The following is a 13,970-nucleotide window of genomic DNA, read 5'->3' as shown; positions in this document are numbered from 1 at the left end:
ACTCACTCACTCACTCTGTTCTCTAGTTCTCCGATATGCTAGTCTACACCAGTCGGACAGCGACATCGCTGCTGCAGTTCAAGGTCCATGGGCAGCTGCCGTTGAGGGGGATGATTGTAAGTGTTGAATGACATAGTACCACTACCAATAAGACCCAAGTTTAGTGATGACTCCCTATCCAACATCCCCATAAAGTGATGTCATAAAACTATCCTCTTGCCTTTTCAGGATTTAGTGTAGTTATACCACTATTTACCGTCTCAGTTCAGGATTTATTTAGAAGATAAACATCATGTGTTGGCAAATTTCTGGGTGTTATTGAGTATTTGAAGCACGGGAATTCATTTGGAACGGCGTCAGCCGGAGGTTTAAAATGAGGTTTAAAATGAAATATTCCTGTGCTTCAAATACTCAATAACACCCGGAAATTCGCCAACACATGATGTTTATCGACATTGTAAACACAAAAGTAAACCGAAAGGTCCACACGTTTTTTGTGTCTGCTCTCATTGACATCGAGTACGGGTACAGCAGTGAAATGTCATCAGCCGGCCGTTTCGGCTGTCTCCCATGGTAGCATCTGGAACTGCTCATTTGTGACGTCATTCGGACTTTACGTCACAATATGATTTTAATGACGTCATCACAGCTGACGACGTAACAATACAATGGTGTGAGCAATGTTTGTATGTGTTAATACGCAGAGAATTTCCGGGAATCAAATACCATTTGATCACGTTTTTCAACCAATCAGATTAAAGAACAGTGACTTTTGGTTTACAATGATGCTTTACTGCTGTCCACCAGTCTCTTCAGTGTATACTGATGACTATTAAAAATCTCACTTAATCACTCACTCACTCACTCACTTCCCCCAGACTCAATCAACCAGGAGTCTTTATGTTGATGATGATGATGATGATGATGATGATGTTGCAGGTGGAGGAGACAGACCAGGGCAAGGTTGCTGTACAGAACTGTTTTGCCATCTACGCCGGCAACAAATACATCCTTGTGGCAGCCAGGTGAGCTAAATCTGAGATGTAAGACTGGCAGATTGGGTGTGACAGGGGCGTTGTGGCAGCCAGGTGAGCTACATCTGAGATGTAAGACTGGCAGATTGGGTGTGATAGGGGCGGTGTGGCAGCCAGGTGAGCTAAATCTGAGAAGTAAGACTGGCAGATTGGGTGAGTGAGTGAGTTAATATTTAACGTCACATCGGCAATATTTCAGCCATATTGTGACGAGGGCAGATTGGGATAAGGGCAGTGTGGCAGGCAGGTGAGCTACATCTGAGATGTAAGACTGGCAGATATGGTGTGACAGGGGCGGTGTGGCAGCCAGGTGAGCTAAATCTGAGATGTAAGACTGGCAGATTGGGTGTGACAGGGGCGGTGTGGCAGCCAGGTGAGCTAAATCTGAGATGTAAGACTGGCAGATTGGGTGTGACAGGGGCGGTGTGGCAGCCAGGTGAGCTAAATCTGAGATGTAAGACTGGCAGATTGGGTGTGACAGGGGCAGTGTGGCAGCCAGGTGAGCTAAATCTGAGATGTAAGACTGGCAGATTGGGTGTGACAGGGGCGGTGTGGCAGCCAGGTGAGCTAAATCTGAGATGTAAGACTGGCAGATTGGGTGTGATAGGGGCGGTGGGGAAGCCAAATGGTTAAAGCGTCCGCTCGAAATGCGCTCGTCATGCTGAAAACCCAGGATCTAATCCCCACATGGGTACAATGTTTGAAGCCCATTTCTGATGTCCCCCAATGTGATATTGCTGGAATATTGCTGAAAGCGGCTTAAAACAATACTCACTCACTCACTCACTCAAAGACTCACTCAAAGACTCACTCCTAACTCACACACACTCTATGCCACGGACTCGCATGCATCAATCATCACCCTGTGATGAAAGAAGAGATTGGTGCGACCAGTTTCTCCGCAGACGCAGATATGAACAGGCTGATTGTGTTCAGTCATACTCTGTGGTATTGGCTGTTGCTTACTGCCAGTATTTAATTGTTTACAAACCACTGTCCCCAAAAAATGCTTATTTGGTGACATAGAGACATTTACAGCAACATGGAACAACATTCACTCACTCACTCACTACATATTTACCCAGGAGTGACACTCACTGGGGTAGTCCAGTGGTTAAAGTGTTCGCTCATCACGCCGAAAACCTGGGTTCGATTCCCCATACGGGTACAATATGTGAAGCCCATTTCTGGTGTCACAGAAATCACTAATTGTTTCCGTATTTACCTAAGAGTGTCACTCAGGTCACTCACTCACTCATCTAAGTTAACCACATTGATTGTTTTGTGACAGTTGTCAAGAAGAGAAGGACAAGTGGATTGAGGACCTGAACGAAGCCATTTTACAGTTCAAATCCAGGACGGACGACAAGTTGCAGTACGCCAGTCTCAAGTCCAGTGCAAGTGAGTATACACAATATAGACCCAATATCACCTGCTGCTGATAACACCTGACATATTGCCTCTGTATCTCCTGAAATAGTGCTAGAGAAATAAAGGGTCCAGTGCTAAAAAATGTGCAGAATTTGCGCTAAAAAATATTGTACATCCCAAAAGAGAATAATGAAATTTATGTAAATGAGGATACTAGAAAAAATATTCTTTAATGAAATGATATCGTATATTGCTACAAAATATACAAGTACAAAATGACATTTATCTTTGATGCTATTGAATATATATAGTTAACAGATTCTTCTTAGTGGTTCGGGGCGGTGGGGTAGTCTCGTGGTTAAAGCGTCCGCTCGTCACGCCGAAGACCCGGGTTCGAATCCCAACATGGGCACAATGTGTGAAGCCAATTTCTGGTGTCCCCCGCCGTGATATTGCTGGAATATTGCTAAAAGCGGCGTAAAACCATACTTACTCACTTACTCTTAGTGGTTCAACTTCATCTTCCTGATTCAGTAAGGAGAGTATGAGAGCTGGATGCTATTCTAAACTTCTCTAATTGTGTTATAAACAACCAGTTCCCTCTATTTAAGATTGATTAAATTGCAGGATTTTGATGTTATTATTGCACAGAGGTATAGAAAATAACTGCTTTGGGAAGTGTGTGAAATCAAAAACATATAACAGAAATAGACTTTACTCACACATGTTTATATAGATGCCGAGTAAACAACATAGTGTAACAAATGTATTATGGGTTGTGCTTTCTCGTACAAATTCTAGAATTCTAGAAAGCATTCCAAATGACACTCAACTCAATATTCTGGAATTTGTGTATTAAAGACCCAGTGTAAATCGCTGGTGTAGATCTCGTTCAATGTTGACATTGATGTAAACACTGTCTGACGCAGGTTCTACAGAGAACATGGATGGCACAGAAAACCACACAGATGGAGAAAACGCCACGTCGCCATCATCCCCCGAGAAAACCATCCAGCATCGAGCCAACACCACTATGCACGTCTGCTGGCATCGTAACACCAGCGTGAGCCAGCGGGACCATCAGAAGGCAGTCAAAGTACGTAGACCTGTCGGAGTTACCGACTTCCCGTCCTGGGTAGTCACGTGATATATTGATGACAGACTTTGTGGTTACACTGCCAGTTGTTCACATGTCCTTCTTGCTATGCATTCTTTCACTCGGCCTGTTTCATGTTTTATTGAAGATCATTGTATACCGGTACATATACATAGTTTCTGCTAGAGCTACCAGTGAAGATGCAGGTTAGAATTGATCTTTAGCTACCTATGCTTGTCGTAAGAGGCGGGTGGTCAGGCTCGCCAACTTGGCTGGCACATGTCATGGTATCCCAATTGCGTTGATCGATACTGTTGATAACTGGATTGTCTGGTCCAGACTCGATTATTTACAGACTGACGTCATATAGTTGGAATATTGCTGAGTGCAGTGTTAAATAACAACCAAACAAAAGTAAACTAATACCCAGTTTGACATTTTGCACTGTCTGTAGTGACCTACAGTGGGTACCCAGGTATAGTTGGATAATAGCGGTAGTAGATGTGGTACTTTGGATTCTTTCCAGTCCACTGTATACTAGTATATTCCAACCTTGCCATGTTTGCTGTTATCATGTGACCAGTCTAATGATGAGTGAGTCACTGGTTTTTGTCTATCTTCAGAACCAGCTCAGCGGCTATCTACTGCGAAAGTTCAAGAACAGCAATGGATGGCAGAAGCTGTGGGTCGTCTTCACAAACTTTTGTCTCTTCTTCTACAAGACGTACCAGGTGAGTTTAGTCACAAGCTTGGAGAAATCCGTGCACACAAAATGGTGATGTCACAATTTGATGCTCACACCAACACATAGAAACTATTGTATGTTAACCTTTGTATTAATTTCTCTATTTTGCACACAATCAGTATATACACTGAACATTTCTTCATCAGATTATTCTGAAAACAGCAGCTATTTCGAAATGTTTTGTAAATTTAAGGGACCGTTCATAATTTATGGCTAGGGGGGTGATGATGATTTTTATGGAGAAGCATGTACAATGTGAATGACCCCCCCCTAAAATTTGTGTACAAAAAAAGTGACCCCCTGCTTGTCATGTACAAAATCAATGACCCCCCCTCCCCTTCCCTTAATTTCTAAGCATAATTTTAAACATATTCTTATGTACAAAATTGCTGACCCCCCTAGTAGTACGTGTGTACAAAATTGCTGAACACCCCCCCCTCTCCAGAACAAATGGGTGACCTCCCTTAAAATCATCATCATCACACACACACACACACACACACACACACACACACACACACACACACACACACACACACACACCTAGCCATATATTATGAACGGTCCCTAAATTGTCTTTTTTTTGTTTTACACTGACATTTCATAGCTCATGTGTCGTATTTCACAGGATGACTTTCCGCTGGCGAGTCTTCCGTTGCTAGGATACGCAGTGAACACACCCGAAGAAGAGGATGGGATTCATAAAGACCATGTGTTTAAGTTGCAGTTCAAAAACCATGTCTACTTCTTCCGCGCCGAGAGCGAGTATACGTTTGCAAGGTATGCCTGCATACACTTGGTTTTCTTCTGTTAATTCAAAACTCCTATTAAAACAAATACATTCCAGTATTCTTGCCTTGATATCAAAAGTGTTTTGTTCATGAATTCCTTTCCTATACCCAAATCCCTTTGTTTGTCCATGTAATTCCCGAATCATCGGGAGTTTGGATAGTATTCTTGACTTGATTCATGATGATGCATGCTCCTAGTTCCTGTCCTGTGAATACCGGGGGCGGTGGGGTAGTCTAATGGTTAAAGCGTTCGCTCGTCACGTCGAAGACCCGGGTTCGAATCCCCACATGGGTACAATGTGTGAAGCCCATTTCTGGTGTCCCCCGCCTTGATATTGCTGCAATATTGCTAAAAGCAGCATAAAACTACTCACTCACTCACTCACTCACTCCTGTATATACAATGTATATTGTGATGATGTCTTTCATATAGTACTGCAGAAATGTTTATAACCCTGACCTTAAAAGATTTCATTTTGATATTTGTAATTCATCAAAAATTATCACAACTTACTGCTCTTGAACTCATGAAATTTGTTCAGCCAATAACTTTACAATTATATATTAGATGTATTTCAGATTTGCATAATGACTTCTTTGTTTATAGGAAAGGTGCGGTGCAGAGTTGGATACAAAATTTGTCAAGAATTAGCCATTATTAATTTTTTGTTCAGCAGAAGTTGGGAATCCTGGTCTGGTTGTTAGTGAGGTGAAATTAGGTTTAACGTCGTGCTTGAGAATATTTCGCTCATATGACGATGTGCATGCGTGTGTATGTGTATGTGCGGCTGCTTGTACTAGCCCAGACTTAAGCTGGTTTTATAGTGCTAGCCCACTGAGATACCATGCCGCAGTGAAGCATGATTATCCCACTCAGACACATTATACTGACTCCGAAACAACCAGTCCTTGTTGTACCCATTAATGCCGAGCGCCAGGCAGGGACCAACAAGTACCATATTTTAACGTCTTTTGGTATGACGCGGTCGGGGATCGAACCCGCGACCTTCCGCTCTCCGGGCGAACGCTGTAACCACTACACCACGGAGGCGGTCTGGTTGTTTGTGAGTCATGCTCACTTGTTTGTTTGTTTATTAGTATTGCCACAGCGTTAACAGCAATGTTCCGTTGTTTATTAGTATTGCCACAGCGTTAACAGCAATGTTCCGTTGTCTCTGCAGATGGATGGAAGTGATCAACAGCGCAACCAACAGCTCGCGTCGAGTCCGTCTCTTCAGTCGCCTTGACTCGAAGATGGAGGTGGACACGCCTTGAACATAGTGCCATAGAGTTATCTCCCTTATACAGGCTGTTCTGTTGATGTTTCAGAGAATTAATTTGTGTAGCCAATCTGTTGATTGTACCATATTGTATATAACCCTTGGAAAGCTGTACCTGAAGGGGCGCTGACAATTTGATTACATGTTCGCATCTGGAAATGTTACGATATGAACAAATGTATGTGGAAGTATTGAGGAGAGTGGGTTTTTAGGTCTAATGACTCCATGCAGATATTGACAGATTTAATGGCAGAAAACAGTTTGTAAGCAGTTATTATGTGGAACATTTGAGTTAAAATGTGAAAATGATTTTGAGTACTGACACAATGGGCTGTCTTTCAAGACTGAAAAGTGCTTTCTACTGTGTGACTGTGTGAAGCCCTTTACTATTTTTAGCATTTATACCAGTCTGACAACAACGAAAATTCTGCAGCTGGAAAACTTTAGAAATCTCATGTCCATCTTAATCAAGTGAGACAATATCATTGTTTTACAAAGTAATGTCCGGATACTAACAGTCTTTTAATGATACCAGTCCCCCTAAAAATCATATGTCAAGCAATACATTCATTTCACGAATGAATTGTAGCAGATTTAGATTTAGAGAGTCATGTTTTTAAGTCGGTGCTGATTAATATGTCTTGGAAACATTGTGATACAACAAACTGTCAAACTGAATTTAAAGATTTTACATTCTCTAAACAGAGACCATGTTTCACGTAGAAACAAAACAAAGGTTTCATCAAGCGAAAAATATTTTAAACTCCACTCTTCTTGTCAGCTAATTTGCACATACTACTCAATCTTTAATAGGGATTATCGTTCAGTCTATTAAAATTACACTTGACATTTGAGAATCAGTTTTGTGTAACGTGGAAAGATTAAATATCCCTATCAATGGTTGATAATCATATGATGTTGATCAGTGTCATAATAAACTGATACCTCAAAGACAACAGCTCACAACAAGGGGCGTGTTCCACGAAACAATCCCGGCGTGACAGCTGTCACATGTCTGTCATCGAATGAGACCTATGACAGTCATAGCTTAGATCTCTGGAATGGAACTGTCCCTTGATGTGAGCTGCAGACAGTGGAACCTACCATATTTCTTCAAATAAACATTGATTAAACACTCTTTTGCATGGAATCCTCCATATTATCAGCTCTGCTTTTAAAACCCAGTGGTAAAGATTGTCTTGAAGAAATTTATGGCTGTGTGATTAATTGAGGAAATATGGTGGTTTATTTTGAAATAGAAGAAGGAGGTAGCTAAAAAAGTTAAGTTATTTCAATGAATCTAGTATGCAGGAGACAATTGGGTAAGAATGTTGGACAATTCCCAATACTGCTTAGGTCACCTCTTCAAGACATTCATATTATAAAACCTGGATTTCTTTTAATTATTTGTTAAAGTCTGTATATATTCACAGAAAAATTTGTTCGTTTAATTATAACAATATTTAAAATTTTAATCATATAAAAGCAACAAAAAGATTCCATAATCAAATTTTCTACCACAAGCAGAGTCCATTTGTGACCATATCATTACCACCGGTTGACCAAACTATTCATGAAACATGCATTTAATAAATAGTTTCCAAGATTAATCTTAATCTGTATTGCTTCAGCATTTAACAAATTACATGTAACATTTGTACAAATAAATCAATTGTAGAGGTAGTTCTAAAACAGCTGTTGTCAGCAATATGTAGGGACAGGTTGTTTACATAAGTTGAAATAATAATTTGTGACTATTTATTCAGTAGTTTAGTTTGTAATTATTTCAGTAGGAGCTTTAATAAAAACAGCTGAAACCTTGAAACAAGTAATTAAGTGCTTCCAAATATTGCAGTGTGATAGCTTTAACCATTTATTTGTTAATTCCAAAAATTCATCAAAGTCATAATTTTCCATATAGGTGCAATAAACAAAATGATGTTAGTCCGTATATGCCAAACTAACCTGAGAGGGATCAAAACATTTTCAAAATTGACTTGTCAATATTATTAGTATGAGTTGTGTACAGATGGTCATAGAGTTGTTAATTTATTTCTCCCTTTTTTTTTCAAATTAAATCAAAATATTTATTTTTCACTTTATTACTTCACCTGTTGTTAGTTTCCTAATAAGGCAGTGAGAGTTATCATTGTCATAATGGTAAAGGGCCACTTCAGTGACAGATGTCAGAGTTATCTCCTTTGTTTCTTGTATAAGAGTGATTTCCCTTGTGTATGAGAGTGATCTCCCTTGTGTATAAGAGTGATCTCCCTTGTTGTGTATGATGGTCAAGATAACCAAAACTTCCTTCTTTCCAATACTGCACAGAACCAAGAATTTGATTCAGATCATATTATTTTATATGAACTGTGGACTTCCCTGTCAAATTTATGTAGAACTTTCAGTTTGTGTATCAAATGTTTTTTTACCACAAGTTGGTATTCTGTCAGTTGCTTCAAATATTTCTTTGACAGTCAGATATATAAGCAGTTATACATGTATATTAAGCTGTTGTAAATGTTTTCCTTATTTTTTTCTATTAAAGAATTACATTAATTAATATAAGTACAATGTTACCATGGTTATTGCACTTAGGGGCTGTGTCATAAACTTTAATGCCATTTTCAGCGGAAGTATCTATCTAATGGCTGGGTCCACCTTTCTATGTGGGTGTGTTTGTTTATCTCTGCTTGTCTAGACATCTGTTTATAATGTTAGTCATAAATCATATTAACGTCAAATCAAGTACCTTATACAATGTAATTATAATTGTTCTATAAAATTAACCTAAATGACAGTGAAGTTTGTTGAAGGTTGGTTTTTTTCATGAATACTGTCATGAAAATTCAATGAATATGTTTGGAAATTGAAACCACATCCTCTATTGACACAGCTCCGATGATAATATATTTGTAACCAACACCTATCGATTTTTCAAAGTTGTTTGCTTGTTTGGTGAACTTTTTACAGAGGAAGGGGAAAAGTGCGGTATGATTTAAGTGGAAGTAGCATAGAGTATTGAACAGTAGGAGAGTTGTCTCCTGTAGGTAGATGCTAACATATCGTATACCATGTACTGCACAAATATCGCATTCTCTGGTTGTGTTGACCTTTTTCACTGATGGCTCCGACCTGATTCACCCCTCATCCTGCGATAGACTGTTCCAAATTTGGAACGTACTATTTTTGTTACAAGGGTGGACAGGTGATACATCTTACTGGTGCTTTTTGCTTTTAACAATTATGTATCTCTTTTGCTTTTTATTTGATTCTGATTTTAGGAAATGTAGCATTTGTGTGCTTTCATATTGTGTATTTACGGAGAGACATGATGCCGTATGCGTGGACATTGCACAGTGTACGTTTAGTTTGGTGCAAGATTAATGCAATTATGATTTTACGAGAAATAATACAAGAACTCGGTTGGGGTGTGTTTTTGTATTTGTCATCAATCAATGGTTGAAGGTGTAGTCAGCAGAACAAGCTGAAACTTGAACATACATTGTATGGTTACATGAAAATATCTGTCATGAAATTATTGAAATCTGATGATCGTGTTGAATAAGGAGGCGAATATCATACACTACTCACCAGAAGTTAAGAACATCCACATTGTTAATATGGCTATAGTTATTGGATACAGCCTTATAGTTGTACCTGCTCCTTAACTTATATTGAGTAGTGGATGTTCATCCACGTTTGTAAATGACGTTTGTTGTATTTTGTCAAGAAAATCCTGACTTTTCCATTGTTTACTTTCATATGTTGATAGAAAGGTTATCCATTTGATAATTAATACAAAGTTTGCATAATCATGTAGAATTTAGTTAAAATGGACTACAACATGTGCTATTAAATTGATCGAAACCAAATGGAATCGAGACACTATGGAGATACCGTGTTTATTCTAGTTACCATGGCAATGAGAATGGAATCGTGTGTATACCTCAGTGCCATAACTTCATGTAGTTTTCATATCTTAGTATATGTATCATGATAATCGCCACCAGCCCCCATCCAAGAAAACATTAGCCTCAAAGACCCATCCAATAAAACATCAGCCTCAAAGCCTCATCCAATAAAACATTAGCCTCAGAGCCCAATCCAATAAAACATCAACCTCAAAGCCCAGTCAGATAGCTTCAGTGTTTTATTTCGCTGCTCATCTCCCAACATTTAATACTTTGTATTGGGTACATGTTTATTTCAGTTATTAGCTCATCGCACAGATACTTTGCTGTAATGATTTGCTCAGAGGCTATATTTTGTTACTATGACAACTCCATCCTAGTGCTACATATTCACCAGAACATAGAAACAGAAATCTGTTCTAACAAACCCTATAGAACATACCGGATGCTATGCTTTGTATTCCCCACGTGGGATTTATAACAATTATTAATACAATGACTATTTGATCTGTTGTGTGATAAATGTGTGAAACAGAAAGTAAGGCGACACTCAATTGTAAATGTGTAAATTTGTATTTTCTTTTCAAATTTGTGAAATATATTTTGTAGGGTTTTTCAAAGAGATTTCTAAAAAACACAAATGTCTTCCAATAGAAATCATCAACACTATTCACTGTTCTTATATATTTATGTCTCTGAAAAAAAAAAAAATGCCAAGTGTTCCCACAGTATGTATGGTGAAAGAATTTAACAAACACTAATATTGTGTTTTAAAATAAAAGTACAGTTGTTTTTGTCCCCTTTAGTTGTTGGCCGGCTTCTAGGATAGCACAGGTAAAACTGTGATCTGGATCACTTCAAGGTGTCCTCCTTCCTGAACTGACAAGCCGTGGTATAACAGGAACGCTGTTCACACCAATGTTAAACACAACTCACTCAGAACACAATGCAAACCTTAGATTCTCCTTTTTTAGTTGTATAGACTTGCATTGTGTCTTCCATACCTACTTCTGGAAAAAAGATGCGTTCTTTTAACATGCATCTTTTACAGTTTCTTGTATTTTAATACATAGCATAGCACTTCTTTTCAATTAATTTCATCTGCATATCATTTCTTGAATGTGCATCACAAAATCCCCTTTATATCCTACATACCTATTACAGAGCCCCAGTGTTAATTTGAACGGACCGAATTAACCTATAAAGTGGAAATGTGTTGAAAGAGTTTCCCAGAAATCACATGCAGATGCTATCTGCAATATCCATAAAAGTCTGAGGATTGAAGAATTTAGCATTTTTAAGGCTTTCTGATTGGTCAGCCATGTTGGGATTGACAGGTAGGATATGTTAATTGCAGGCTCTGTTTAGCGAATTGATTTTACCTCTTCTCACTTTGAAATGATCAGTCGACTTGAAAGCGTTTGGGTCATGATCGATCTGAGAAAGTCATTTCAAGATCAGTGACATTTTGAGTGTCGTCTTTCTTTCTGTACGTTTTTGACTTTAGGACCAACATTAAACACTGCCACAGCCTGGTCATGTGACTGTGTTCCCAACAACAACAGTCCCTGTATTGGTCCGGCGATCCATCATTAGCCATGTCATTGATTGTATGTCAAACAAAGTCACGTGTTCATTGTATCATTCAATGTGTTGTCAGTGGGGCTCTGGTGGCTAGAAACAACTCAGATTGCTTTAGATGGACTGGCACCCATGAAGTAGTAATTGATACCTGACAAGGGGAGATAACTCATCTTTCACTTCTCTGAAATATTTGTAGGCAGAAAAGAGAATAAAAATTGTGTTTGACCCATTTTCCGTGGACACCTTTTTGTTCTGAACGGAACTGCAGGTTTTGTAAATCAGCAATTCAGAAGAAAATGAGAAATATAATCAAAATGATATTTCTTTTATACAGCAGCTTAAAAATCCCTCAGACAATGAAAGTGACAATTAAATAAATGTCATATTTCAAACTTATGACGAATTCTGGCAAAGATCTTTTAATCACCTACCAATTCAAATAAAACTTTAACATGATTAAAAACATCCTCTGCATTGGATATATTTGAATATTATCAATCTAATGACATCACTTTTTCCAAATCTGTAATGTCAGGTATCAACGTACAGGTGCCAGAGACTTTCTTTCTACCAGTCGGAGCCCTATCTTTCAAACAAATTAAAAGCCTTAGAAAGTTGAACCAAAGATGATGAATCAGTATTTTATACCCCACTGTGACGTCTCTGCAATGGCCGCCACAGATCCAGGGTTGTGGGAGCGATCACTAGATGTAGCTTGTATATAAACAGACGGTCATAATATCTGTGGATAGGTTTGGGTTTTGAAAATACTGAGGTTAACTTGCCAAGCAGACACTGGGATCCTTGCTTTCACAGCTTTGGCCAGAACAGCATCTCGAAGCATACCGGTAGTTTGGTGTTCAGGTGATCACCACAAATTTCATCAGATGTGCAGATGCTCTAAGTAAAGATGTGCATTTGATAAACCCCAGGTTTCAGCAAATTTTAGCTGCTGAGAGCCCATGACTAGTGTTAATTAGTGCTCTAAGAAGTTCAGGAGTAAAAGACGAAATAACATTGATGATCACACTGAGCTTGTTAAATACGCTAAGCAGTTTGGGGCAGCTGTCAGCAAAGTTAAGAACCTTTATGCAGTGTTAAGCAACTAAGCACTTACAGGATTAAAAGATTAAGTATCATTTGTGATAAGACTGAGCTTGTGTGATCTACATACTCAGCAAATCTAGGCAGTGTAAAGTTAAGAATTAAAAGGGCTTGTGTTATCTATAGCCCATCTCAGCCGATCTCTATGTAGCTTTTTTCTACAGGTACCACCAGATACGAGAAATAGTCATGGAATGTTTGGTTTGCCTGTATACATTAACTGCTTGATCAAAGTTCTTTGGTGTTTTTATTTTATTGGATCCAAAGATTATAATATGCTTGTTCAAAGTTGCCTCCCTTAGGACCTGGTGGTCATTGGTTCAAATCCCAGACTTGCCCATATTTTCCCTAGGTGGTAAACATCTTCACCAGTGTTGCTGTGGCCGTCCCTCATCACATCGAAATAAATTAAATAAAATTTGAAGTAAAATGTACCCAACTCTATAGCCAGACATTTTTTGCCATTTAAGCAAGAACTTCGCGCTTATCATAAAATGAAATAAAATGTTTTTTAATGATCATAATTTGGTTGAATTTTTTTTACATTTTTTTTTCTGAAGTATCGCTGGTCTTGTATAATTCAAGTGATATTTGCTACACCACATCCTCACATCCGTGGGTCCGATCTCACAGTCATACATACTCTATCATCTGTTTGCCAGTGTCAGGGATGACGGGCTCACACTAGCAGGACAGACCAAGGGCTGAACGTGGTTTGTGACACAAACAATTCAGCTGCCTTTCAATAGCTGTCATCCCTGCTATGTACACATGTAAAATTACTTGTAAAATAATGCAATTGTAATAAATGAAATATGACAGAATATTTATCTTGTGCTTTTTCAGTGGGTGAGTGAGAATGGTTTTACTCCACTTTCAGCAGAAAGGCTTGGAGCACCAGACAAATGCTTCAACATTATAAATGTGGGAATCAAACCCAAGCCTTAGGTGTGATGAGCAAACACTATAACCTATAGGCTACCCCATCTCCCTTTGTGATGGACTGACTGACTGAGTTCGGTTTTATGCCGCTTTTAGCAATATTCCAGCAACA

At 38.8% G+C, this 13,970-nt stretch overlaps 1 protein-coding gene across 1 annotated transcript in view; it reads left to right on the top strand.

Annotated features, from left to right (window-relative positions):
• LOC124277266 overlaps positions 1–13,740 on the top strand; it is a 163,829-nt gene extending 150,089 nt beyond the window's left edge. Inside the window, 7 exon segments of the mRNA XM_046712915.1 lie at positions 27–116; positions 940–1,025; positions 2,326–2,435; positions 3,335–3,501; positions 4,125–4,232; positions 4,875–5,026; positions 6,219–13,740. Of these exon segments, the coding sequence (XP_046568871.1) occupies positions 27–116; positions 940–1,025; positions 2,326–2,435; positions 3,335–3,501; positions 4,125–4,232; positions 4,875–5,026; positions 6,219–6,312 (807 nt within the window). The 3' untranslated portion in view covers positions 6,313–13,740.
• The last annotated feature ends 230 nt before the right edge of the window (positions 13,741–13,970 follow it).

Source organism: Haliotis rubra, unplaced genomic scaffold, assembly GCF_003918875.1.
Source record: "Haliotis rubra isolate DU_JTF1 unplaced genomic scaffold, ASM391887v1 Scf22, whole genome shotgun sequence".
Lineage (NCBI taxonomy): Eukaryota > Metazoa > Mollusca > Gastropoda > Lepetellida > Haliotidae > Haliotis > Haliotis rubra.
This window is presented reverse-complemented; position numbering and strand designations above follow the sequence as displayed.